At 58.7% G+C, this 26,308-nt stretch overlaps 1 protein-coding gene across 1 annotated transcript; it reads right to left on the reverse strand.

Moving 5' to 3' along the window:
* Positions 1–850: 850 nt before the first annotated feature.
* SNRNP200 (small nuclear ribonucleoprotein U5 subunit 200) lies at positions 851–25,875 on the reverse strand. Its single transcript, XM_030510032.1, has 45 exons — positions 25,801–25,875; positions 25,443–25,606; positions 24,946–25,117; positions 23,745–23,937; positions 23,467–23,522; positions 22,817–22,915; positions 21,926–22,078; positions 21,369–21,468; positions 21,055–21,191; positions 19,965–20,048; positions 19,592–19,765; positions 18,521–18,658; positions 18,243–18,398; positions 17,411–17,581; positions 16,541–16,734; positions 15,198–15,321; positions 14,187–14,336; positions 13,952–14,062; positions 13,297–13,428; positions 12,348–12,536; positions 11,157–11,354; positions 10,291–10,443; positions 10,116–10,196; positions 9,839–9,922; positions 9,143–9,249; positions 8,828–8,946; positions 8,453–8,607; positions 7,944–8,133; positions 7,032–7,205; positions 6,439–6,599; positions 5,982–6,209; positions 5,486–5,677; positions 5,228–5,406; positions 4,885–5,036; positions 4,178–4,286; positions 3,930–4,038; positions 3,590–3,779; positions 2,688–2,852; positions 2,356–2,477; positions 2,127–2,270; positions 1,866–2,042; positions 1,628–1,788; positions 1,460–1,541; positions 1,265–1,357; positions 851–1,159 (listed from the first exon to the last, which is right to left on the reverse strand). Exons 1-45 carry the CDS (start codon positions 25,843–25,845, stop codon positions 1,016–1,018), a joined length of 6,411 nt encoding a protein of 2,136 aa, XP_030365892.1. The 5' UTR covers positions 25,846–25,875; the 3' UTR covers positions 851–1,015.
* Between the last annotated feature and the right edge of the window lie 433 nt (positions 25,876–26,308).

Consider the following 26,308-nt stretch of genomic DNA (forward strand, 5'->3'; position numbering starts at 1 on the left):
AACAACTTCTGCCTTAGATCCAACCTGAACTTCCCCTGTTTCAGTTTGAACCCATCACCCCTTGTCCTATCGCTCCAGTCCCTGATGAAGGTCCCTCTCCAGCATCCTTGTAGCCCCCTTCAGACACTGGAAGCTGCTCTGAGGTCTCCACGCAGCTTCTCTTCTCCAGCTGAACAGCCCCAATGTTCTCAGCCTGGCTCCATACAGGAGCTGCTCCAGCCCCTGATCATCCTTGTGGCCTCCTCTGGACTTGTTCCAGCAGCTCCATGTCCTTATGTTGGGGACACCAGCCCTGCACACGGTGCTGCAGGGGGGGTCTCCCAGAGCGCAGCAGAGGGGCAGGATCCCCTCCCTGAGCTGCTGCTCACGCTCTGGGGGTGCAGCCCAGCACACGGGGGGGTTCTGGGCTCAAGCACACACTGAAGCCGGGTCATGGGGAGCTTCTCACCCAACAGCCCCAAGTCCTTCTCCTCAGGCTGCTCTGAATCACTTCTCTGCCCAACCTGTAGCTGTGCCTGGGACTGCCCTGATCCAGGGGCAGGACCTTGCCTTGGTCTTTTTGAGCTCCATGGGGTTGGCACTGGGCACCTCTCAGTGTGTCCAACCCATGTCCCCTGGCCAAAGCCTCCAGCTCTTCCTTTCCATGCTGGCACCCATCCCATGGGTGAGTGGCACAGGGTGGATGTGGTGGCACCGCTGCTGAAGTGCAGCTCCTATCCAGGCTCTGCCTTAATCAGTCCTGTAATGAGCTCGTTTCAACCCAACGCTGAAGGCACAGAGCTGGGGGCAGCTTCGGGGTCGTGCCTGTTCCCTCCTCCCCTTTTCCCACCCCAGACCCAGCACAGAGGACGAGGTGGGGCTCAAGGTTTATTCCAGGCTACAAACCCACTGTACAAAGCATCAACTCCATAAAAAATGAAACGATCCTGAGGAAAACACAGGGAAGCCACAGGGGGGGTGACACACGTGCTGCTACGGGGTGGGGGGAACAACTTGGGGGGCTCCTCGCCCCACATCAGTCAGAGTCGCTCTCGCTCTCGGCCTCCTTCACGTCCACACTGAACTTGTACTCCTGGTCGCAGCCCATGTAGGCGTCGCTCATGAAATACAACGTGTAGTTGTGGGTCCCTGTGGCCGGAGCCACGAAATCCAACTTCACCTACACAGCGAGAAGAGGCGGTGTTGGGGTGGTGATGGGGAGACCCAGCACCCCCAAAGCGTGGGTCTGTGGGTGCTGGCTGCCCCCAAGCCCTGTCCCCCTCACCTTGGCTTTCTGCTGCAGTGTCAAGCGCTTGATGGAGATGAGGCTGTTGGATTTGGAGTCGCCGATCACCACCCACCAGCCCTCCTCGCGTTTCTGAGGGGGGCACAGAGAGTTAATGGGGATGTGGACAGCGGGGACACCCCCCATCACTTCTGGCCCCCCCCAGATCACCGGAATTGGGGGTTCAGCACGTACCTGTGGGAACAGGGGAGCGATGACGGGCCCGGTGACCTCCTCCTCACGCTCCAGCTGCACCAGCACCACCACAGGCCCCCCACTGCACGGAGAGACCCAAGACCCGTGGTCAGGGTGTCCCCCAGCACCCGCACAGCCCCGTGGGGCCTCCCCACAGCCCGGCCTCACCTCCGGATGCTCTCCTTCTCCACCACCTCGTAGGAGAGCTCGATGTTGGGGTAGCGGTTGCAGAAGCGGGCGACGTCGGCGATCTGGACGTCCGAGAGCTGCAGCAGCGCGTTGCGGTCCTCGTCCTCCATCTCCATGATGTCAAACACGCTCTCCACACCCTGCAGGGAGCGAGGTTTCAGCCCTGAGCTCCCCCCGGAGCAAAGGGAGGACCACGGGGGTTCTCCTTAAGCTTCACCTTGTCCGTGCAGCGCTTGATGTGCTCGGAGGTGAAGTGGGGCAGCTGCTTGAGGTAGGAATCCTTGGACCACATGGCCTGGGTCACCATCTGCGCCAGCTCCATGGCGGCCAGCGCGGGGCTCAGCCACCCATTGCTGGACAACACGTCCACGCAGGCCTGGATCAGCCGGATCGCCTGGAAACGAGGGATGGGGACAGGTCAGGAGGTGGGGACACGCCACGACGGGGTGACACGGGCGAGGTGGGATCCCTGTTGTACCTTGCTGAGGATCTCCTCGGTGTCCGACTGCAGCTCGGCGCTCAGCTGCATGCGCGACAAGTGAGCCTGCAGCAGCAGGTTGGTCTTCACGTGGGGATCGTTGAATTTGGGGTTGGGCAGTTTGTGGGGAACCTTTTGGGCCAGCTACAGGGAGAAAGGACAAACCCATCAGTGGAGAACGGGGTCAGGTTCCCTCCCTCAGCCCCAGGTCCGAGGTGCTGCCACTGACCTGCCGCAGCAAGTTGTCCTCGTGGTGCCTGATGGGGATGTTCTCGTACTCAGCAGCGTTGGAGATGATCTCAATGAGCCCTCGCACCTTGGTCTTGGCGTTGAGGGACATGCTGAAGAGCTCTGGGGAAGCCAGAGAGGTGGAGGGGTGAGGGAAAAGCAGCCAGCATCACACCCCATGGTGTAAGAGGTGCCTTCAGGGCAAGCTTCATGCTGAAGGACACGGTTTTAGGCACCCAACCACACACACGGCACCTTCTCCCCATCACCCGTGGCCCAGGGAGCGATGCAGACAGGGCTGGTGTGTGGGACCTGCCCCTCATGAGCCCTCACCGATGGTGGTGTAGTTGATGTAGTAGTAGGCAGCGATCATCCCCAGGTTCAGGGGAGCCACGTCCATCTCGTCCTCGATGCTGATGCACTTGGACTGCTCCAGGTCACTGAGGGTCTGTTCCACCAGCTCCGAGAGATGATCCGAGAGGTGCCTGTGGGACACACCTGCGGGAGCAGCAGCGTTGTGATGGGGCTCAGAAACAGCCCAGGATGGAGAGAAACTGCTCGCGGGAAAGCAGAGCCCACAGGCCAGGATCCTCCAACCCCGTATCATGGAATCACAGCCTGGTTTGTGGTGGAAGGGACCTTAAAGCTCATCCAGTTCCAACCCCCTGCCACGGGCAGGGACACCTTCCACTAGAGCAGGTTGCTCCAAGCCCCTGTGTCCAACCTGGCCTTGAACACTGCCAGGGATGGGGCAGCCACAGCTTCTCTGGGCACCCTGTGCCAGCGCCTCAGCACCCTCACAGGGAAGAGCTTCTGCCTCAGAGCTCATCTCAGTCTCCCCTCTGGCAGGTTAAAGCCATTCCCCTTGTCCTGTCCCTCCATCCCTTGTCCAAAGCCCCTCTCCAGGTTTCCTGCAGCCCCTTTAGGCACTGGAGCTGCTCTGAGGTCTCCCCTTCAGGAGCCTTCTCTTCTCCAGGCTGCCCCAGCCCAGCTCTCTCAGCCTGGCTCCAGAGCAGAGCTGCTCCAGCCCTCGCAGCAGCTCCGGGGCCTCCTCTGGCCTCGCTCCAGCAGCTCCACGTCCCTCTGGTGCTGCTGCCCCCAGCTGCACACATGGGGGGGTCTCAGCCTGTGTTTGTGTTTGGGGCTTCCCCAAGGCAGGGGCAGGATCCTGCCCTTGGCCTGGTTTTGGTGGCTCTGGTGGGACACAACCCCGCGGTGCAGACCCCTCTGCTCACCCTGCAGGTTGTAGTAGTTCGGGTTCTGCGTCATCCTGCGGTACAGGAAGGTCCAGGTGAGATAATCCACTGCATCCTGCTTGTTTTCAATGGTCTTGGTGACAATCTCAGCATTGAAGTGGTCGTGCATGCAGTGGTCCAAGTGGGACTCCACAGGCAGGGGCTCATAGAGGAACTTCTTGAAGAAATCCTACATCGGGGCAGGAGCAGAGGGAATTGCTGAATAACCTGCCAGGCAGCAGAGCTCAGGGGTTATCCATCAGCTTGGGAGGAGCAATCCCTGCCCCACGCAGGAGATGGATGTCCACAGGCCAGGAACGCTGCCCTGTTCCTCACCCACCTTCTTGGAGCCCTGGCACATGATGACGCAGCGGCCCTCGTCGTCCTGCAGCGGGCGGTTCGCGTGTCCCACCATCTGCAGCACATCGTAGATGGGGTAATCCACGTACCTGGGGCACACAGAGGGTTCATGCAGCTCCCTGGAAAGCTGCCACCACCACGGCGATTCCCACCCTCTGCCCGGGTAAGGATGGAGCCCTTTGGGATGAGCGCTCATCCCACTGGTGCTCAGCAGAGCGCAACACTCACGCGTGGATCTTGCCGTTGTAGTACTGCGTGTCCATGATGATGACGAGGTGAGCAGCGATGTTCATGCCCCAGCAGAGGCTGCGGGAGGCCACCATGACCTGCACTGCACCTGAAGAGCACGGGGAGAGCGGTCAGACATGGGCAGAGCGATGCTGTGGGTCACAGGAGCCAGGGGGAGGAAGATCTGGGGGTTCTGTGCTCGAGCAGATGGGTCTCAGCACACAGGGAGGTGCAGGTAGAAGAGTGACACGAGGCCTGGGCAGGTTGTTATCTCCAGTCCAATGACTGTGGGCACTGAGCTCGAGGGAAAAGGGTTTATGCAAAGAACCCTGGAATGGTTTGGGTTGAAGGGACCTTAAAGCTCCTCCAGCTCCAACCCCTGCCCCGGGCAGGGACACCTTCCACTAGAGCAGGTTGCTCCAAGCCCCTGTGTCCAACCTGGCCTTGAACACTGCCAGGGATGGGGCAGCCACAGCTTCTCTGGGCACCCTGTGCCAGCGCCTCAGCACCCTCACAGGGAAGAGCTTCTGCCCCAGAGCTCATCTCAATCTCCCTCCCAGAGCGCAGCAGAGGGGCAGGATCCCCTCCCTGACCTGCTGCTCCTGCTCTGGGGGTGCAGCCCAGCACACGGGGGGGTTCTGGGCTCCAGTGCACGCTGTGGGCTCATTGATGTCAGATGTGGGGTGTCCCCATCCCAGCCCACTCACCGGAGCTGAAGAGCTGCTCCACCACACGCCGCTCCATGGCTGTGAGCCCCTCATGCAGGTAGCCCACCCCGTTCACCAGCGTCTCCTTCAGAGTGTTGTCATTCAGCTTGTCCAGGTACGGCACCAGATCCTTCTCTGCACAGTGCAGGAACCTGCCAGAGATGGGAGTAGAGACACCCCTGCCAGGCCCAGCAAGCCCGTCCCTCCCCGATGTCCCACCAGCCACCTCAGTGCCCTCTATGAGACCACTTCCCACCACCAGTTGTCCCTCAGCCCAGCAAAGAGCCCCCAAACCGTGCCCCTGCCTCCTTCAGAGGAGGGACGGAGGCCTCAGCACCGGTACCTTTGCCTCTGGACGTCTGAAGCACACGTGGTGAGGATGTTGATGGCCGTGAGCCGCGTCTGCTTGCGCGACGGGACGAAGACGATGACGGGCTTCTTGGGCGAGTGCTTCATGATGGCGTGGTAGACAGGCTTGGCCATGGAGAGCAGGCGGGTCTGCGTGTGGCTGATGTTGAAGCCCTGCAGGAGAGGAGCAAGGCAGTGACGCCGGGTGCTCACCCGGCACGAGGGGAAGGAGAAGAGCTCACCCAAAGCCTACCTGAATGTGCAGCTCGAGGGGCACGGGGCGCACGTTGGGGTGGAAGTTGAAGGTGGAGGTGGCGCTGCAGCCCAGCCAGTGGGCCACGTCCTTGGCGTTGGAGAGGGAGGAGCTGAGGGCCACGATGCGGATGGGCCGCTCGATTTGGGACGAGATGTAGCGCATGCGGGAGCAGATGACCTCCAGCACCGGCTGCAGGAGGGACAGGGCAGGGTGAGGCAGGAGCAGGAGGGGAACGCTGAGCTCTCCACACGGTGGTCACCTCGTCTGGATGAGCTCTGGACACTTCTCACCCATGGAGACACCCCAGGGCTGAGCTTCCCGAAGGATCCAGCCCTCCTTTACCTCCCTTAGGGAAACTCAGCTGGAAAAGCTGACCTCACACCAGGTAATAGGAGTGAGCAACCATCCACCCCACAGCAGCTCTGCTGCCGAGCCCCACACCATGAGGAGCATCACTCCAAGGAGTGGTGGCCTCCTCCCCTCGCAGACTCACCCCGTTTTCACCCCCAATGAGGTGCACTTCATCCACGATGAAGAGGTTGACGTTCTGGACGTTCTTGCGCTGCTTCCAGCGTCGGGAGAGGATGTCCCACTTCTCAGGGGTGCTGATGATGATGTTCCCTTTGCCCAGCAGCTTCAGGTCCGTGCTGGTCTCCCCCGTCAGCAAAACCACCTTCTTATTGAGCCGCTCCTGGAACTTCTCGTACCAGTCCAAGAAGACCTGCCAAGAGAGGGGAGGGATTGGTGGTGGTAGAATAAATCCTCCCAAATCCCTGGAGACACACACAGGGACATGCCAACAGCAGCAGGGTGGCAGCTGGATGCTGCCTCTGCTCCTTTGGAGAGGCCACCACTAGAGTCTGGAGTCATCCCAAGGGATGTGACAGCAAAGAAGGGATGAGGAAAGGGCAAGAGGGGATGAGGAAGGGAATGTGGGCCACCAGACTCACCTGCTCTGCCAGAGCCTCCATGGGAGTGATGTACACGCAGCGTCCCTCCGAGTTCTGGAGCAGCATCCTCAGGATGGCAAATTCAGCACAAATGGTCTTCCCGCTCCCCGTGGGAGCGCCCACAAACACGTTGTCATCGCTGTTATAGACCGTGTTGAACACTGGGGACGGGCAGACAACACAAAGGGAGCAGCTGAGCACAAGCCTCATGGATTTCTATCAAAGCTCAGGAAACAGGCAGGGAAAACCCAGCCTGGACCCGGCCTGCGCAAGGAGGAGCTACAGGAAGGGCTGGTAAGAGTTTAGCTCTGGACCCACTGAGCTGAACAGGCTCTAGGCTGTCAGAGTAGCTCCTAAGTGTGAATTCCCCACCCTGGCTAAGCCCAGGCAGAGAAACATGGACAGGGCAGCTTCAGCTGGCTCCATCCCTACATCCAAGCCCTTCACAGAGGGAGAAGGTTGGTACAGGGGATACACCGTGTGCTACAGAAGTTCCTCACATGAAGTGAAGAAACCCCCCAAGATCGAGGCACTGAGGGGGCCAGGGGTGGCTGAGGTGCAGCCTCGAGGAGGGGAGCAGGGGCAATACCCACCCTGGGTCTGGATGGGGTTGAAGAAAGGGAACTTGTCCTGGTAGAGGCTCTCGAAGGCGCTGTTCCGCAGAGCCGACACGGGCAGAGGCTGCAGGTCCAGCAGCTCGGTGGGAGGAGGATACTTCTCAGGGAGGATGAGGTGCCGGAAGGAAACAGGCAGCTGGGTCTCACAGGCTGTCAGACATGGAAAAGCACCGTCACCTCTGACAGCACTGCAGTGGTTTCATCATGGAATCAGCAGAGAATCCCAGCCTGGTTTGGGTTGGAGGGACCTTAAAGCTCATCCAGTCCCAACCCCCTGCCCCGGGCAGGGACACCTTCCACTAGAGCAGGTTGCTCCAAGCCCCTGTGTCCAACCTGGCCTTGAACACTGCCAGGGATGGGGCAGCCACAGCTTCTCTGGGCACCCTGTGCCAGCGCCTCAGCACCCTCACAGGGAAGAGCTTCTGCCTCAGAGCTCATCTCAGTCTCCCCTCTGGCAGGTTAAAGCCATTCCCCTTGGCCTGTCCCTACAGGCCCTTGTCCAAAGCCCCTCTCCAGGTTTCCTGGAGCCCCTTTAGGCCCTGGAGCTGCTCTAAGGTCTCCCCTTCAGGAGCCTTCTCTTCTCCAGGCTGCCCCAGCCCAGCTCTCTCAGCCTGGCTCCAGAGCAGAGCTGCTCCAGCCCTCGCAGCAGCTCCGGGGCCTCCTCTGGCCTCGCTCCAGCAGCTCCACGTCCCTCTGGTGCTGCTGCCCCAGCGCTGGGTCAGGGCTGCAGGGGGGGCTCCCCACAGCGCAGCAGAGGGGCAGGATCCCCAGCCCTGCCCTCACTTGGCTGTCAGCAGTCTTTACCCCCCTAGGAGGTGCTGCACCACCCCTCAGCCCCCAGGCAGGGCCTCTGTGTGCCCCGGGGGTGCTGCTGCAGCAGGTACTCACAGAGCCAGCGGTCGGACACCACCCGGATGAAGTACTGCGGGGGCAGCGGCTCGAACACGGGCACGAAGAAGGTGACGAGATGCTCGTCCTGCGCGTACTTGGCTTTCAGCAGGAAGTACTCGTGGTGCAGGATCACTTCACTGTCCACGTCCTCCACCAGGATCCAGAAAGCTTCGGATGAACCATGTACCTGAGCAAGGGCAGCCGTTACCTACACAGCAGAGGCTTGTTTCCCCCCTTCCAGACCTCCAGGAGCTGGACACCAGCCCTCCCACAGTGAATTCCCCACCCTGGCTAAGCCCAGGCAGAGAAACATGGACAGGGCAGCTTCAGTTGGCTCCATCCCTGCATCCAAGCCCTTCACAGACGGAGAAGGTACAAGGGATACACCGTTTGCTCCAGAAGTTCCTCACATGAAGTGAAGAAACCCCCCAAGACCAAGGCACTGAGAGGGCCAGGGGTGGCCCCACAAGTGCCCTCTTTCCCAGCATGGTATTTACCCAGCTCACCTTTTCATCCCACTGGAAGTCGGGAGCTATGGTGAGCTCTACTTTGAGCGTGGAGCGGGTAATGGGCTGCAAGTGGACTGAGAGCTCCAGCTTTGGGAACAGATGAACGTATTTGTGGATGGTTTTGCCCATCTTGGGCATTCGGATCAGTTCCCCTGTGAAGAGGAAGGTGCTGCCATCAGGACACACGGACAACAGGGTGACCAACATCCCAAACCAGCAATCCAAGAGGCTGGAAGGCACCAGAGCAAACCTTCTGCCCTCCTCAGGCTGTACCAAGACCCTCACCAGGAACGAGGCCCCCAGTGTCTGGGTCAAAACCCAGCAGAGGAGGCCAGAGGCACGAGGCCACCTCTCCCTGCCCTGTCTCTGTACCTATTTCGTTATGGTTCAGGTCATAGAGCCGCTCGAAGGGGAAATTCTTCTTCTCGATTTTCTTCACCACTTCCTCGGGCAGCTTCTTGAACTGGCGCAGAGGACACATGGACTGCCACCTGCACAGCACCGCGGCCAAGAGACACGGATGAAGCCTTCAGAGCAGGTTCCCCACGCTGCCAAACCCAGCCCTGGGGCACACACAGCAGCTCCTTCACACCCCACAGGGCACAAGCACCCTCCTTCCCAAGGCAGGCCCCAGCGAGGAACCTCCTCCAGCTTCCAACCACCAACCACCTCCGAGGTCTCACTCACATGCGTTTGTCTATCATCTTGCAGAGGTTGAGGGTCTTGTCGGTGAGCTGGGCCCAGCCGCGGTTCAGGACGATCTCGAAGATGGCCCTCATGAGCCGCCCAGCAGACTGCGGGCACAGCAGCGTCAGAGCTGGGCCCATGCACGGGGCAGCTCATCCCTCTCTGCCCATTTGCCACCCAACTACATGATAACAGAACAGTTTGGGTTGGAAGGAACCAGCTCCAACCCCTGCCACGGGCAGGGACACCTTCCCCTAGAGCAGGTTGCTCCAAGCTCCATCTCAATCTCCCCTCTGGCAGGTTAAAGCCATTCCCCTTGTCCTGTCCCTACAGGCCCTTGTCCAAAGTCTTTCCCCATCTTTCTTATAAGTCCCCCTTATGAATTGAATCGTACTTAAAGGTCCTTCATCCCAAACTCCCACAGGAGGAGCAATTACATGATTCCCAGCCTTGGGGGAGATCTGTAAGGCTCCACTGTGCTCCTCTAGAGCTGAATTATTATGATTACAGACTGGAGACTCCAATGAAGATGTAATTTCCACCCTGGTAGTGCTGAGACCTCACCACTCACAGCTCTGGCTACTTCCAAAGCCATTTATGACCACAGACACCTCTGAGGTGTAACTAGTTGTCTGAGGCAGGGCTGGACTGCACACACCTAAATGGAAACAGGCCCCAGGACGTTTCCTCACTCACCTGGGTCACATACACCATGTCTGCCATGAGAGCAAATCCTTCCAGCTTCAGCTGGGAGATGAAGGCCTGCAGGAGCACGTTGATCTGGGAAAGGAGATGAGAGGTTCTCAGTGCCCACTGCACCAGTGCCTGATCCTGGGGGGCTCTGATGCATGGTGGGACAGTCGCGATCAACAGGGACCAGTGCTCCCACGCTGCAGGACAATGTGCTCAGCCAGAGCCAAGAAGCATCTGCAGCATCTCTGAGAAGTCCCCTTGAGGTGGAGGCAGGGCTCACCTTGGCACTGGGCTCCTCTATGCTCTCCTTCACCGGGATGGGAACTCGCTCCAGCAGCTTCTGAAGCTCGAGCTTCTCCTCCTGCAAGGAACCAAGGTGGGAGGGATGAGAACGGTCCCTCACGGGGCACGCTCTGCACCTTCCCCTGCAGCATCAGGGCTGCCTGGCTCCATACCTCCCTCACGGTGATGTTCCTGAACTCGGAGGACAGCGAGAAGACCCGAAACAGCTCGATTTCACTGAGGGTGGGCTTCAGGAGCTGGTTGTAGGTTTGCATCGTCTCGTTGGTGATGTAGTAGTGGCTGGCGATGCGGCCCAGCTCTGTCACCTGCCAGAGGACAACAGCCACAGTGAGGCAGCAGCAGGACACCGACTGCTGATGGCACGGACGGGAGATGAAGAGGGACGAGGGTAAGACCTTCCTAAGAGCTCATCTCAGTCTCCCCTCTGGCAGGTTAAAGCCATTCCCCTTGGCCTGTCCCTCCATCCCTTGCTCAAAGCCCCTCTCCAGGTTTCCTGGAGCCCCTTTAGGCACTGGAGCTGCTCTAAGGTGTCCCCTTCAGGAGCCTTCTCTTCTCCAGGCTGCCCCAGCCCAGCTCTCTCAGCCTGGCTCCAGAGCAGAGCTGCTCCAGCCCTCGCAGCAGCTCCGTGGCCTCCTCTGGCCTCGCTCCAGCAGCTCCACGTCCCTCTGGTGCTGCTGCCCCAGAGCTGGATCAGGGCTGCAGGGGGGGCTCCCCAGAGCGCAGCAGAGGGGCAGGATCCCCTCCCTGAGCTGCTACTCATGCTCTGGGGGTGCAGCCCACAACAAGGAGTTTATGCTTAAGATACAGCAGCAAACACAGAGCAGTGACTCTGAGGCTTGGGTTTTACACCAGCACCTCTCTGTGCTGGCAAACAGCTCCCAGGAACCATGGACGTGCCCAGGTCCGAGTGATGCAGCGTTCCCTGGGATGCACATTTAACCAGTGGGATGGCTCTTGCCCCGTTCCTCTCAGCCAGGAGATGTTCCCATCACAGCACCTCTCCCAGCTCGTGTCTCACCTGGAAGTTCCCCGTCTTCTTGTCGTACTTGACCAGGTTGTTCTTGTCCAGCATGAGGGCTGCCGTGTGCACCAGGTCCAGGCGGCGCTGGTCCAGCAGCGGATCCCCCTTCAGGTCCTCGTGGGAGATGCCATAGAGCGTGGGGGAGCGCAGCATGCGGATGTACAGGTAGGTGTATCCCAGCCAATTCACTGCATCCTGAGGGAACAACGGCGTGCCCCAAGAGCTGAGGCACCTCTGCACGCAGAGACAACGCTCTGGCTTGGATCCCAGTGCTCCCAGCACTGCTGCAGGACACAGGAGGCTGAGCCCAGCCAAATCCTGGGCTTGGATTAAAGCAGAGCTTGGAAGCCCAGCAGTGCCCTAACACACCTCGTGTGCAGCACCAGGGAGAGATCAAGGAATTCAAAAAATCATTCAAAAAATTCAAGGAATTCAAAAAATCATGGAACCCCAGCCTGGTTTGGGTTGAAGGGAGCTCAAAGCTCCTCCAGCTCCAACCCCTGCCACGGGCAGGGACACCTTCCACTAGAGCAGGTTGCTCCAAGCCCCTGTGTCCAACCTGGCCTTGAACACTGCCAGGGATGGGGCAGCCACAGCTTCTCTGGGCACCCTGTGCCAGCGCCTCAGCACCCTCACAGGGAAGAGCTTCTGCCTCAGAGCTCATCTCAGTCTCCCCTCTGGCAGGTTAAAGCCATTCCCCTTGGCCTGTCCCTACAGGCCCTTGTCCAAAGCCCCTCTCCAGGTTTCCTGGAGCCCCTTTAGGCACTGGAGCTGCTCTAAGGTCTCCCCTTCAGGAGCCTTCTCTTCTCCAGGCTGCCCCAGCCCAGCTCTCTCAGCCTGGCTCCAGAGCAGAGCTGCTCCAGCCCTCGCAGCAGCTCCGGGGCCTCCTCTGGCCTCGCTCCAGCAGCTCCACGTCCCTCATGCAGACTTTTCCCCAGTGTCCCCATGTGGAGAACTCCATCTGCTTGGAATTACAGAAGCATCTACCCCTCCCAGGCTGGCAATTCACCTTGTTGTCTTTTCAGGTCTCTTCAAGATTTGCTCCCCAGGCACCAAAGGCTGCAGGTTCCTTTGCTCCCACACAATGACAGCACCTTTCCCTAAGGCTGCTCATCCTCCTACCCCTGCAATTCCCAGGTGCACAACAAGGAGCACACATCCATGGGGAAAGCAAAGACTCCCACTGACCTTCGCGTTCTGGACGTTGCCGAGCACAGTCTCTGCATTCAGCATGTCTGGGAGCTTCGACACCATCTGGCTCTCAATGGGGAGCTGCTGGTTGAGCAGGGACAGGTAATACTGCAGCTCACCGTGGGAGGTGATGAGGATCCCCTCTCCTTTGGTATCGTACTGAGGCCTCCCAGCACGGCCCAGCATCTGAAATGAGAAGGGGAAGTCAGCAAAACAACAAAGCTTTTACCTTGTGATTTCTCCTCACTGCTGTGTCCTGGGGCTTCACTGCCAGCCTGCCCAGTCTGCTGCTAATTCCAGCTGCCAGGAGACATACAGAACCCCAGCCTGGTTTGGGTTGAAGGGAGCTCAAAGCTCATCCAGCTCCAACCCCCTGCCACGGGCAGGGACACCTTCCACTAGAGCAGGTTGCTCCAAGCCCCTGTGTCCAACCTGGCCTTGAACACTGCCAGGGATGGGGCAGCCACAGCTTCTCTGGGAAAAGTCTGTGCCAGCACCTCAGCACCCTCACAGGGATCAACTTCTGCCTTATGCACAACCTAAATCTGCCCTGTTTCAGTTCTAACCCATCACACCTTGTCTTATCCCTATAGTCCCTGATGAAGGTCCCTCTCCAGCATCCTTGTAGCCCCCTTCAGACCCAGGAAGCTGCTCTGAGGTTTCCACGCAGCTTCTCTTCTCCACACCCCAATTTTCTCAGGGATACAGAATTATCCCACATGTGTCTGGGCAAGATACTGGGAGAGGAATCATTTGTCCTCTTCTAGTGATCTGCTTCTCCTCTGCCCTCACTTGGCTGATCCCAGAGCAGCAGAGACAGGCTGACAGCAGGGAACAGGGAGTAACTACACTGAGAAAACACAACAGCAGAGCTCGGATGTGCCTCAGTGGGAAAAGCCAAACCCTGCCCCGGGTCCTGGCAGCCCCTCTGCGACCAGAACTTCACCTGCAGGATGTCCAGCGCCCCCAGCTCGGTCCAGCGCCCCTTCTCAGGGCTGTAGACCTGCGTCCCCTTGATGATGACAGTGTGAGCAGGGAGGTTCACACCCCAGGCCAGCGTGGCTGTGGAGACCAGCACCTGCAGGAGCAAAACACCCATCAAAGCCAGGGAGAAACCTCTTCCTGGGGGAAAAAGGGATCTAAAATGCTGGTCCTGACATTAGAGACACGCACAAAAGAGACAAAGGTTGTGACTGTCCCAACAGCTCAGCAGAGGAAGGTCAGGCAAGCAGCAAGAGCTTTGCCCAGCTCACTGCGTGACCCTCCGAAAATCCTTTGCCATCCATTGATCAGGCAGCCAGGACACTGCTTCCCAAAGCAGTTGTTTTCCCAGCTGCAGAGGAGACAGCCTGCTCTGGGACAGGCCTCTGGCTTTAAACACTCAGCAAGGGCCAGGGAGATGTTCTTGCCCTCTCCACTCCTGGCCACGTGCTGGTAGCTCCTATGCTTTATGTGCAATCAAACCTGTCCTCATCAGGCTCCGGCTCCAGAGGAGCGGGATGGGGGCTGGATCCTCTTGACTTTGCCCAAAGGACTATTGGAAAACATGGCTCAAGTGTTTTCCTTGGCAAATGCCAACCAAAGGTGCAACTCCTGCTCACCTGGATGTGCTTGTCAGCAAAGAGATCCTCCACCAGCGTGCGGTCCACGCGCGTCATCCCCGCGTGGTGAATGGCAAAGCCGTAAGGAAGGAGATCCTTCAGCTCCAGGTTCTGCAGCAGAAACACAACCAGCTCGAGGGTGGAGAAGCAACAGGAGGGAGTGTATATCCTAAAGGAAAAGCTGTGAAACTGCCCCAAAGCGGCAGCATCTTTGTGTCTGGAGGAGGGTGGTTACCTTGCACTGCTCAGCTTCGGTCCTCAGCACCTCGGTGGAGGCTGAGCCCTCCCTCAGGAAGAGGCCCAGGGTATCTTTCTCCAGACACATGTCCCTGATGGCCCGGGCGGTCTTCCCGGTCTCCTTCCTGGAGTGAACGAACACCAGGACCTGTCAAACAAGCAGACGGTTCCATTGCTGAGATGGGAATCACTAGAGCAGCAGCTGGCAAAGATGCTTGAGCCAACCTGCTCCTGGGGTTCAGGGGGGGAAGAGATCTAGAACTAGTCCATGTGCCCTGTGAACCATGCACAGAGCTCCTGGTGGTGTGGGGTATCACCACAAAAGCTCCCTCATGCTAAAAAGGACAGGGCATTCCTTAATCAGACACCTGGCACAGGGAGAAAACCCATGTTCCTTCCTCTCTTGGCTACCATCAGCCACCCAAACCCACCCTCTTCTCCCCTGCAGCACTTCTGCAGTGACAGCAGCTTGGAAGAGCCTCACCAGCAACAGACAGGACTCAAGATTAAGTGTGTCAGGAACAATCCCACACTGGTTTGGGTGTGAAGGGACCTTAAAGCTCCTCCAGCTCCAACCCCTGCCACGGGCAGGGACACCTTCCACTAGAGCAGGTTGCTCCAAGCCCCTGTGTCCAACCTGGCCTTGAACACTGCCAGGGATGGGGCAGCCACAGCTTCTCTGGGCACCCTGTGCCAGCGCCTCAGCACCCTCACAGGGAAGAGCTTCTGCCTCAGAGCTCATCTCAGTCTCCCCTCTGGCAGGTTCAAGCCCTTCCCCTTGGCCTGTCCCTACATCCCTTGTCCAAAGCCCCTCTCCAGGTTTCCTGGAGCCCCTTTAGGCACTGGAGCTGCTCTAAGGTCTCCCCTTCAGGAGCCTTCTCTTCTCCAGGCTGCTCCATCAGTGCCCCAGCCTGTGTTTGTGCTTGGAATTGCTTCGACCCAGGGGCAGGACCTTGCCCTTGGCCTTGTTGAGCTCCATGATGCTCACACTAAACAACAAGTATCAGACCTGGTTCTTTCCCGCGTGCTCCATGATCTTCTCATAGACAATCTCGTTCATGATCTGGAAGCGTTTGATCGCTTTCTTCTCTGTGATGCCCACGTAGGTCTGCTCCAGGGGCACGGGCCGGAAGCTGTAAGGAAGAAAGAACAAGTCCATACAAGAGCAGAAGGATGAAGGAACCCTGATACAAAGGTTCTGCTAAAAGACATCCTGTATTTTGTGCTACCAAGTTCAATTTGCTCCCTCTGGGCCTCGATTTACTCGGAGAGATGATGCTTCCAGTTCTGCCCAGTTAAACAGGAGGGAACGGTAACATGTACACCCGTTTCCTGGAATCCATTTGCTTTGCACACACTCAGGAAGCAAAAATGGTGTTTTGGGAATGACCATAACCCTATTTCAGGCTTCCTTCCAACAGCTCCTGCAGCACACAGGTACAGCAGAGCTCATCTCTGCTGGGAAACTGAACATGACCCGGCTTCAGTGTGTGCTTGAGCCCAGAACCCCCCCGTGTGCTGGGCTGCACCCCCAGAGCGTGAGCAGCAGGTCAGGGAGGGGATCCTGCCCCTCTGCTGCGCTCTGGGGAGACCCCCCCTGCAGCACCGTGTGCAGGGCTGGTGTCCCCAACATAAGGACATGGAGCTGTTGGAGCGAGGCCAGAGGAGGCCACGAGGATGAGCAGGGGCTGGAGCAGCTCCCGTATGGAGCCAGGCTGAGAACATTGGGGCTGTGCAGCCTGGAGAAGAGAAGCTGCGTGGAGACCTCAGAGCAGCTTCCAGGGTCTGAAGGGGGCTACAGGGATGCTGGAGAGGGACCTTCATCAGGGACTGGAGCGATAGGACAAGGGGTGATGGGTTCAAACTGAAACAGGGGAAGTTCAGGTTGGAGATAAGGCAGAAGCTCTTCCCTGTGAGGGTGCTGAGGCGCTGGCACAGGGTGCCCAGAGAAGCTGTGGCTGCCCCATCCCTGGCAGTGTTCAAGGCCAGGTTGGACACAGGGGCTTGGAGCAACCTGCTCTAGTGGAAGGTGTCCCTGCCCATGGCAGGGGGTTGGAAGTGGATGATCCTAGGGTCCTTTCCAACCCAAACCATTCCATGATTCCATGATCTGCCTTCTCCAAAGCGTCTTTTTGCAAGTACAACCATACAGGAACACCAGCACACACTTTGAGGCTGGATTTAACTGCTCTGGTCCTAACCACGCATTTACCAGCACATACAAGAGCCAAATGCATGGTGAGAGAAGGCTGAAGGTCTGGTGAGACCCTGGAGCCACCCGACAGCTGCCTGCCACAGGAGGCAGGACATTCCCCGCGCTCCATAAAGCTCTCTCCCAGCTTTGCACTGTACCTGTTATCGAAATAGAACAAGCCTTTGGCCGGGTCCACCCGCAGGAAGGTTGCCACGTCCTCGTAGTTGGGCAGGGTGGCACTCAACCCAACCAGCCGCACGTCCTCCTGGGTCATCTCGATGTTGCGGATGGCTCTGGCCACCAGCGACTCCAGGACGGGTCCTCGGTCGTCGTGCAGGAGGTGAATCTCATCCTGAAGATGAGGAGCAGCGTTAGCCCCGCTCAAACCAGCCCCATTTAACCCATTCGGGGGTTAGTTTCGTAATGGACCTGCTTGTGTGGAGGCTCAACCCACAGCTCACGGGTTAAAATCATGGAATCAACAAGGTTCAAAAGACCTTTAGGCTCATCAAGTCCAACCGTTCCCCAGCAGTGCCAAGGCCACCACGGCCCCATGGCACTGAGGCCTCGGCTACACGGGGTGTGAACACTTGCAGGGACGGTGACTCCAGCCCTGCCCTGGGCAGCCTGTTCCAATGCCTGAGCACCCTCTGGGGAAGGAATTGTTCCTCAGCTCCATCTAAACCTGCCCTGGTGCAGCTTGAGGCTGTTCCCTCTTGTCCCATCCCTTGCTCCTTGGGAGCAGAGACCAGCCCCAGCTCACCACAACCTCCTTTCAGGTAGCTGTAGCGAGTTATAAGGTTTAGTGGTGGCCTTGGCAGCCCTGGGGTGAAGACTGGACTTGATGATCTTAAAGGTCTCTTCCAACCTGCTTGATTCAATGATTCTACGCTTCAAAGCCCAAGTCTCTCCACAACCAAGCACCAGGGACATCTTTAACCCCTAACGCGTGGTTGGGAACGGTAAGACCCTCACACTGCCCACCCTCAGCCCCCTGTCTGTGCCGGGGCCGTGCCGGCGCCGCTCACCAGGATGACCAGTCGCACGAGCTGGGTGTAGGTGCGCTCGCCTCCCTTGCGGGTGATGATGTCCCACTTCTCCGGGGTGCAGACGATGATCTGGGTGGCGCTGATTTCCTCCTTGCAGAGCTGGTGGTCCCCCGTCAGCTCGGCCACGTTGATGCCGTAGGTGGCCAGGCGCTAGGGGGAAGGATGTTATGTTGGATCAACGTGTTCCCTGGGGCGGTGGAGCCCCGGGATGCTCCCAAACAGCTTCACCCTCATCCCAGTGAAGCACTGGAAGAACCCCATTGGTTTCACAGCCCATGCTGACATCCAGAGCCCATATGGACAACCACACAGAGCCTGGTGAGCACAGGCTGCACCAGAGACTAAAACCAGCCCAAACTCATCCTCTCCCAACAAGCTCCTGTCAGAGCTTAGCTCCTTCTGGAAGCACAAAGTGAGAAGCCACCACAATTGAGCTGATCCTCCCCAGTCTCCAGCTCAAGCAGGGTAAGACCAACCCTCTCCTTTCCTTCCCAAAGCTGCCCATGTCCAACCCTCTCCTTTCCTTCCCAAAGCTGCCCATGTCCAACCCTCTTCTTTCCTTCCCAAAGCTGCCCATGTCCAACCCTCTCCTTACCTTCCCAAAGCTGCCCATGTCCAACCCTCTTCTTTCCTTCCCAAAGCTGCCCATGTCCAACCCTCTCCTTTCCTTCCCAAAGCTGCCCATGTCCAACCCTCTCCTTTCCTTCCCAAAGCTGCCCATGTCCAACCCTCTTCTTTCCTTCCCAAAGCTGCCCATGTCCAACCCTCTCCTTACCTTCCCAAAGCTGCCCATGTCCAACCCTCTCCTTACCTTCCCAAAGCTGCCCACCATCTCCTGCACCAAGGACCTCATGGGTGCGATGTAGATGATCTTGAAGTCATCCACGTTGATGGTCCCGTCGATGTTGATGTGCTTCCCGATCTCCCGCAGCATGCACATCAGCGCCACGTTCGTCTTTCCAGCCCCCTGGAACACAACCAGAGCCAGACCCATCAAACCCTCCTTGCCCCAGGTGAAGGATGACCCACAGCAGGCACTTCCCACCCCAATGGCTCATCCTTTGGGATCCCGTCGTGCCGGATCCGTACCGTGGGAGCGCACAGCAGCAGGTTCTCATCCGACTCCAGCGCGGCGCGGTAGAGCTTGCTCTGGATCCGGTTGAGGGTTTTAAAGCCCTCGAAGCCGGCCTGGGCGTACTTGGGCAGCTTCTCCACAGACACCAGTTGCTGGAAAGGGAAAACATGGAGCTCAACACCTTCGTTGCAGCACCTTGCAGGCGGTAGGGAACAGGAGACAGCTTGGAGACACCTGGGAACAGCAGGGTCACATTGTCTCTGGATCCCAGCCTGGTTTGGGTTGAAGGGACCTTAAAGCTCCTCCAGCTCCAACCCCTGCCACGGGCAGGGACACCTTCCACTAGAGCAGGTTGCTCCAAGCCCCTGTGTCCAACCTGGCCTTGAACACTGCCAGGGATGGGGCAGCCACAGCTCCTCTGGGCACCCTGTGCCAGCGCCTCAGCACCCTCACAGGGAACAGCTTCTGCCTCAGAGCTCATCTCAATCTCCCCTCTGGCAGGTTAAAGCCATTCCCCTTGGCCTGTCCCTACAGGCCCTTGTCCAAAGCCCCTCTCCAGGTTTCCTGGAGCCCCTTTAGGCACTGGAGCTGCTCTAAGGTCTCCCCTTCAGGAGCCTTCTCTTCTCCAGACTAAACCCCCCCAGGTCCCTCAGCCGTTCCCCATCACACTTGTGCTCCAGGCCCTGCACCAGCTCTGGTGCCCTTCTCTGGCCCCGCTCCAGCACCTCAATGTCTCTCTTGCAGTGAGGGGCCCAGAACTGACACAGGATTCAAGGTGCAGCCTCACCAGTGCCCAGCACAGGGGGACAGTCACTGCCCTGGCCCTGCTGCCACACTGGTGCTGAGCCAGGCCAGGATGCTGGTGGCTTCTTGGCTGCCTGGGCACAAGCTGCTCATGTTCAGCTGCATCAATCAGCACCCGCAGCTCCTTTTCCATGAGCAGTTTCCCCAAGCCCGGAGCATTGCAGGGGGTTGTGGTGGCCCAAGTGCAGGACCTGACCCTTTGCCTTGTTGAACCTCAACATCAGCCACCTCATCACCCAACACATCTCATGCTACCGCAGGGGAACGAGCAGGTCACCCACCTCTTCGGAGCCAAAGGGCTTTGGCTTCAGGGCGGGCACATGCACCTCCTCGTAGCCCTTGCGCTGGCGGCGGAAGGAGCCGTCGGGGAGCTGGCACCTCTTGTTGGCCATGAAGTGACTCCCTTGGGCAAACACCAGATCCTCCAGGTCCAGCACCTGCCGCGGAGCCAGTGCCTGGAAAGGGACAAGGATCAGAGAAGAGTCCATCCTGCCACCTTCACCCCGGGACCAAGGGAAAAACAACTGCAGCCAAGGGGCAGGCGCCTCTTTAGCACATCACGGGCTTGTTCTTGGTCCCTCCCTGCCCACGTCACTTCAAGTGCTCTTCTGGCACTTCCTGAGGATGATCCTTGGGGACTTCCAAGGGTTTTACCTCTCCTCCTTGGTCCAAATCCATGGTCTCCAGGTCAGTGTCCATGCGGGACTGACGGACACGCTCCCGGCGAGAGCGTTCCTCCTGCGTGAGCAGAGGAGAAGTCAGCCCTGGGGAGGAGCAGCTGAGCCTCCTCCACGGCCTCACACAACCACAGTGTCACTGCTCCCTTCAAGCACGGGCATTCCCCTGGCCAAAACTCATCAGTTTTGGCACCAGAAACCAGTGTCCCCAAGGCCACAGCATAAACTTGCCCTTCCAGGAGAGCTGATGAATGGAAGATGAGCAGATGAGGTTGCTTCTCTGGGCACCCTGTGCCAGCGCCTCAGCACCCTCACAGGGAAGAGCTTCTGCCTCAGAGCTCATCTCAGTCTCCCCTCTGGCAGGTTAAAGCCATTCCCCTTGGCCTGTCCCTACAGGCCCTTGTCCAAAGCCCCTCTCCAGGTTTCCTGGAGCCCCTTTAGGCACTGGAGCTGCTCTAAGGTCTCCCCTTCAGGAGCCTTCTCTTCTCCAGGCTGCCCCAGCCCAGCTCTCTCAGCCTGGCTCCAGAGCAGAGCTGCTCCAGCCCTCGCAGCAGCTCCGGGGCCTCCTCTGGCCTCGCTCCAGCAGCTCCACATCCCTCTGGTGCTGCTGCCCCAGAGCTGGATGTCCTGGATCACGTTGAGCTTCTCCTCACCCAACACCCCCAAGTCCTTCTCCTCAGGGCTGCTCCATCCAGTCTCCCCCATCCTGTGTTTGTGCCGGGGCAGGACCCTGCACTTTTGTTATGGTGAGCCTCACCTCCAGGAGACCCAGGGTGAGGCAGTGCTGGTACCAGGCAGTCACCAGCAGCACGAACACATGAAACCTGCAGCTATTGGCATTTTCCTGGGAAAGCACACGTCTGGGTGACTCAAACCCAACGAGTGTTACACACATCACCCCCTCAGCTGAGCCCCAGCGTCACCCAAGCAACGTTTCCTACGGGGCTGAGGTTCCAGCTGAGTCAGGGGCTCCTCACTCACACGCAGCAAACAAACCCCAACCCTGCGATGGCATCAAGCTCCACAATCCCTCCTCTCGTGCTTCCCGAGGCTCCCTCTGGCCTTACCCGGATGAGATCCTCCTTCTCTGTCTCGTGCAGCTGATACAAGAACTTGGACAGCTCAGGATCTGCTTCCATCTTCCCCATTATCCTTTCTTTCTCTGCTTCGCTTTGGGCGCTGGCCAGCAAAGTGCAGTAGAGGACTGAAGGAGGGAAATAAAGGGATGGAAAAGGTTGGTGGAGTTAATGGTTGAACCAAAAGGAGGGAGCAAAGAACAAGGCCCAAAGTTCATAAAGCACCACCGAGGGCAGTTTAAAAGCCTCAGGTTGTGCTGGAATCACCTCAACAGCAGCAGAGCAACAAGGTTAAAGCCACTCACTCATCATGCGGTGCTGCCGCAGGACCTTGATGAAGTCGAAGGTGTTGAAGCCCAGGAGCAGCACGAGCTGGTTCTCACATTCCCGGTCATCACTCGTGGTCTGGGAGGAGGAGGAAGGAGGAACAACCATGAGCTCTGTGCCCCCCACACAACCAGAACCCTGCTTCCCAAGGAACTGGGCTCGGGGGGCTCAACAGCAGCTCCACACCCCACGAGGTGCCCAATCCAACCGCAGGTAGCATTCCCGTCCTCTCCAGCTCCCCCTTCTCCCAGCTCACATCAGCAGCAGCACCACAATTAGCAGGGAAATGGATCCAAGCTATGATGATCTCCCAGTAAACACTGACAAAACCCCAATGCCTTCCCCTTGGAAGGAGATTTCTGGGAATGAAGACTAGTCCCAACCCAGCCCAGCACTCATCTGTGCAAACACAGCACATCCACATTGCATTTCCTTTGAAAGAACATAGGTAACGAGTTGTGGGGGCCAAATCCTGCTTCCAGGCAGAGCAGTATTCCAAGACCACCACAAACATGGGGATCAGGGGGCCACTGACCTTCAGGATCTCCAGGACTTCATCTGCCTTCTTCTGGGAAACGATGGCATCATCATAGAAGCGGCTCAGCTGCCGCTGGAGCCAGAAGGCGTCGATGTCTCGCGGGTGCAGATCCTTCTTCTTGGAGCTCATCAGCTCCCCCGATGCCACCAGCTTAAGGAAATGCCACAAAAACGTTATTTTCCAGCATGAGGGAAGCAGGAGCATGGACCCTGTGCTGTGGGGGAGCGTTTGGGGCCGTTCCCTGCCTGGGGTGAGGAGCAGAGAACCAGTAGATGCAACTGTGCAGCTGCCAGAGCCATGAATCCTGGAATGGTTTGGGTTGGAAGGGAGCTTAAAGCTCATCCAGTTCCAGCCCCTGCCCCGGGCAGGGACACCTTCCACTAGAGCAGGTTGCTCCAAGCCCCTGTGTCCAACCTGGCCTTGAACACTGCCAGGGATGGGGCAGCCACAGCTTCTCTGGGCACCCTGTGCCAGCGCCTCAGCACCCTCACAGGGAAGAGCTTCTGCCTCAGAGCTCATCTCAATCTCCCCTCTGGCAGGTTAAAGCCATTCCCCTTGGCCTGTCCCTCCATCCCTTGTCCAAAGCCCCTCTCCAGGTTTCCTGGAGCCCCTTTAGGCACTGGAGCTGCTCTAAGGTCTCCCCTTCAGGAGCCTTCTCTTCTCCAGGCTGCCCCAGCCCAGCTCTCTCAGCCTGGCTCCAGAGCAGAGCTGCTCCAGCCCTCGCAGCAGCTCCGGGGCCTCCTCTGGCCTCGCTCCAGCAGCTCCACGTCCCTCTGGTGCTGCTGCCCCAGAGCTGGATCAGAGCTCAGCTTCAAGGCTCCCAATCACATCCCTGACCCTGCTCCAGACAACTCCAAACCATGTTTCCTGTGTTCCTCAGGGACTCACATTGGCCGAGAGGGTGCAGCGGACAACGGCCTCGTCTCCCTCCATGTCATCATCGGACGCCTCGTCCCGCACTTCACCATAAATGTCCTCGTCACCTTCCTGTTGGAAGGAGAGTTCTGGGAAGTGGCTTTTACAAACCTCTGAGCAGCTTTTCCTTGCTAAAGATGAATAATTTGGCAACTAATTCCCAAAGGGAAGCTGCCTCCTGCTTTCCCCAGGAGCAAAGGCTGCTGTTCCGCTAAAGGACCACAGGAGACGAGCTCTCCTCTCCAGAGAGCTTTGCCAGCAGCTCCTCCAACCACCTCCTATCTGTCTCTCATCATTCTCTCAGCCTCTTCCAAGAAACAATCCCAGGAGCGTTCCTAGGAAACGCTTCCAGCTCCTCCTTCCCCCCCAGCTGTCACGTTTCCCCACCAGATCTAAAGATCACCATCTGGTTCCCACCATCCTGACTCACGACAGGATTCGAGTGATCATCAACAGACCCTCCCCGAGGAAGCTAAAATAATGCAGCTTCTCCTTCCTGGCAGAGACACCCCAGTGAGCCAGTGCCCCCTTCCCAACGGGATTGAGGTTGCACAGTCCCTGCGGAGCAGCTCAAGGGGACAAGGCAGAGACCCCGCTGCCAGCCACAGCCCCTCATCTCCTACCTCCTCATCAGACTCAAACTGCACGTTCACGCCGTAGGTCTCATCAATATTGTCATCTGCAAAGAAAGGGGAGTTCATTCGCCAGGGAATCTGGGAACTGTGGGCACGGGTTACGGATCCACGTGCCCATCCATGCCCCAGTGCATCGAAAAGAGGAAAAGAACGTGGTTATGTGGCTTGAAAACTGCCCCAATTCCCGTTTCTCTGTGTGCAAACATGACCCCAGAGCAGCAGTAACGCCGCTTCCTGCCAGCCCCATTCCCAAAGCCATCCCATACCCATGTTCTGGATTTCCTTGTCTCCCCCGTAGTCCGTGATCTTCTTGCCCAGGTTCACCAGGACGTGGTAGCGGGTGTCATCGGTCTGGCCCAGCAGCAGGTCCACCTCCTTCCTCCTCTCCTTGTCACGCAGCTTCTCGTTCTTCAGCACCGCCAGCACCTCGTCGGCAGCTCCGCACAGGATGTCCCGCGGCTGCGGAGGAACCACATGGATGAAACACTTGAGAGGTGCCCAGTGCCAACCCCATGGAGCTCAACAAGGCCAAGGCAAGGTCCTGCCCCCGGGTCAGGGCAGTCCCAGGCACAGCTACAGGTTGGGCAGAGAAGTGATTCAGAGCAGCCTGAGGAGAAGGACTTGGGGGTGTTGGGTGAGGAGAAGCTCCCCATGACCCAGCTTCAGTGTGTGCTTGAGCCCAGAACCCCCCCGTGTGCTGGGCTGCACCCCCAGAGCGTGAGCAGCAGCTCAGGGAGGGGATCCTGCCCCTCTGCTGCGCTCTGGGGAGACCCCCCCTGCAGCACCGTGTGCAGGGCTGGTGTCCCCAACATAAGGACATGGAGCTGTTGGAGCGAGGCCAGAGGAGGCCACGAGGATGAGCAGGGGCTGGAGCAGCTCCTGTATGGAGCCAGGCTGAGAACATTGGGGCTGTTCAGCCGGAGAAGAGAAGCTGCGTGGAGACCTCAGAGCAGCTTCCAGGGTCTGAAGGGGGCTCCAAGGATGCTGGAGAGGGACCTTCATCAGGGACTGGAGCGATAGGACAAGGGGTGATGGGTTCAAACTGAAACAGGGGAAGTTCAGGTTGGGTATAAGGAAGCTCTTCCCTGTGAGGGTGCTGAGGCGCTGGCACAGGGTGCCCAGAGAAGCTGTGGCTGCCCCATCCCTGGCAGTGTTCAAGGCCAGGTTGGACACAGGGGCTTGGAGCAACCTGCTCTAGTGGAAGGTGTCCCTGCCCGTGGCAGGGGGTTGGAACTGGATGATCTTAGGGTCCTTTCCAACCCAAACTATTCTATGGCTCTATGACACAGGGCACACTGTTGGTCCCTCTTATTTCTGGTCCCTTACGGAGACCCCCAAACCCACCATCACAACATGTCCAAGCCCAAAACCCAGCACTGACAAAGCAAAGCCGCCCCATGGGATTACAGGGGAAGATTCAGAGCTCCAAAGGGCTTGATCTCTGCCTGAATCCACCCCCAGCCTCACCTGGTCACCAAGAGCTGCCTGAATGAAGCTCAGCAGCACCTCGTAGGTCTCGCGGGTCTCCTTGGTTTTGGGTTTGTAGATGATTCCCACCATCTCATCGATGCCCTCGGACAGCAGCGTGTAACCCTTCATCTTGTTGATGTCGTGCCGGTCCTCGTCGCGCTTCCTCCGCCTGGGAACAGGGGCAGGGAGGAGAACGGTCACCCCAAGCACGCCCAAGCTCTTTTAGTTGATAAACAAAGAAGAAATCCAGCTATTTGAACGCTTCGCTTCCATTTTAGCTTCCTGACAGCGACACCAAAGCAAAACAGCAACTTCCAGCCGGGTGGGTTCCGCTCTGCACCCCTGTGCTCCCACCACCACGTCCTTCCCCCCACAAAACCCCCCCAATCCGCGCACTAACCCCAGCCAAAGCGGTGTTAGGACACCACATGCACTGCACAGGGGGGGTTACGCTCCAAGCCGGGCTCTGCCCCCCCCGCGGTGCTCACACTCACTTGGCCCGCCGCTCCTCCTGCATCTGGGGCTTGGTTCTCTGCGCCTTGTCCCCCATGCGGGTCCCCTCCAGTTTGCCCACCAGGGACAGCACCTCCCCCGTGGGCTCATCCCGCCGCGTCCGGTCGATCAGCGAGCGGTCGGCTTGGAGCACGAGGTTGGAATTCTGCGAGGGGACAGGGAATGCGGTGACAGGGACCGGGGAGGGGGGGACGGGACACACGGAGCCGGGTCCCGCTCATCAAACCCGTTTGTGCTTTAATTAAGCGGGAAGCACCACCCCCCCCCGTTAAAGGCGGGTTTAGGCCGCCAGCTCCATCCCGCGGCCTGGCTGGGCCTTAGAACCGGCCCCGCACTCACCGCCTTGTACTCGTACTGCAGGCTGCGGGCCGTGACGTCCGCCATGGCTGCACCGGGAGGCAGGCCGCGCCGCCGCTCACCGCAACTTCCGGCTCACGCGGAAGTGGGACCAGGAGGAGCAGGACAGCGGGGCGAAGGAAGAACTACAGCTCCCAGCATGCACCGCTGCGCCCCCGGGAGGGGCGGGGAGGATCCGACAGACGCTCGCTCGGATTGGCTGGCTCTGCCCGCCCGCGACCGCGCTGATTGGTAGCGGTGGGTATTTGAGTAGTTGACGATTGAGGCTTGGAAAGCGCGGGGGCGCACGGCGAGCACGGCTCCTATTGGCTGTCCGCTGGATAAGCCCCGCCCTTTCCTCACGGCCCCGCCCCCGTGGCTGTGGTGAGGAGCGGGCGCCATTTTGGGGTCTGCGCTGAGGGGACAGGTCAAGGGAGAATGGCTTTAACCTGCCAGAGGGGAGATTGAGATGAGCTCTGAGGCAGAAGCTGTTCCCTGTGAGGGTGCTGAG

Source organism: Strigops habroptila, chromosome 21 (assembly GCF_004027225.2).
Source record: "Strigops habroptila isolate Jane chromosome 21, bStrHab1.2.pri, whole genome shotgun sequence".
Classification (NCBI taxonomy): Eukaryota; Metazoa; Chordata; class Aves; order Psittaciformes; family Psittacidae; genus Strigops; species Strigops habroptila.

Coding starts and splice junctions, on each gene's coding strand:
- SNRNP200 (XM_030510032.1), bottom strand. CDS start 25,845: ATGGCGGACGTCACGGCCCGCAGCCTGCAGTACGAGTACAAGGCG. Junction 11,355..12,347: donor GCAACGTCCAGAACGCGAAG/GTCAGTGGGAGT, acceptor TTGTTCCCTCAG/GATGCAGTGAATTGGCTGGG. Junction 7,206..7,943: donor GGTGTCCGACCGCTGGCTCT/GTGAGTACCTGC, acceptor CATGTCTGACAG/CCTGTGAGACCCAGCTGCCT.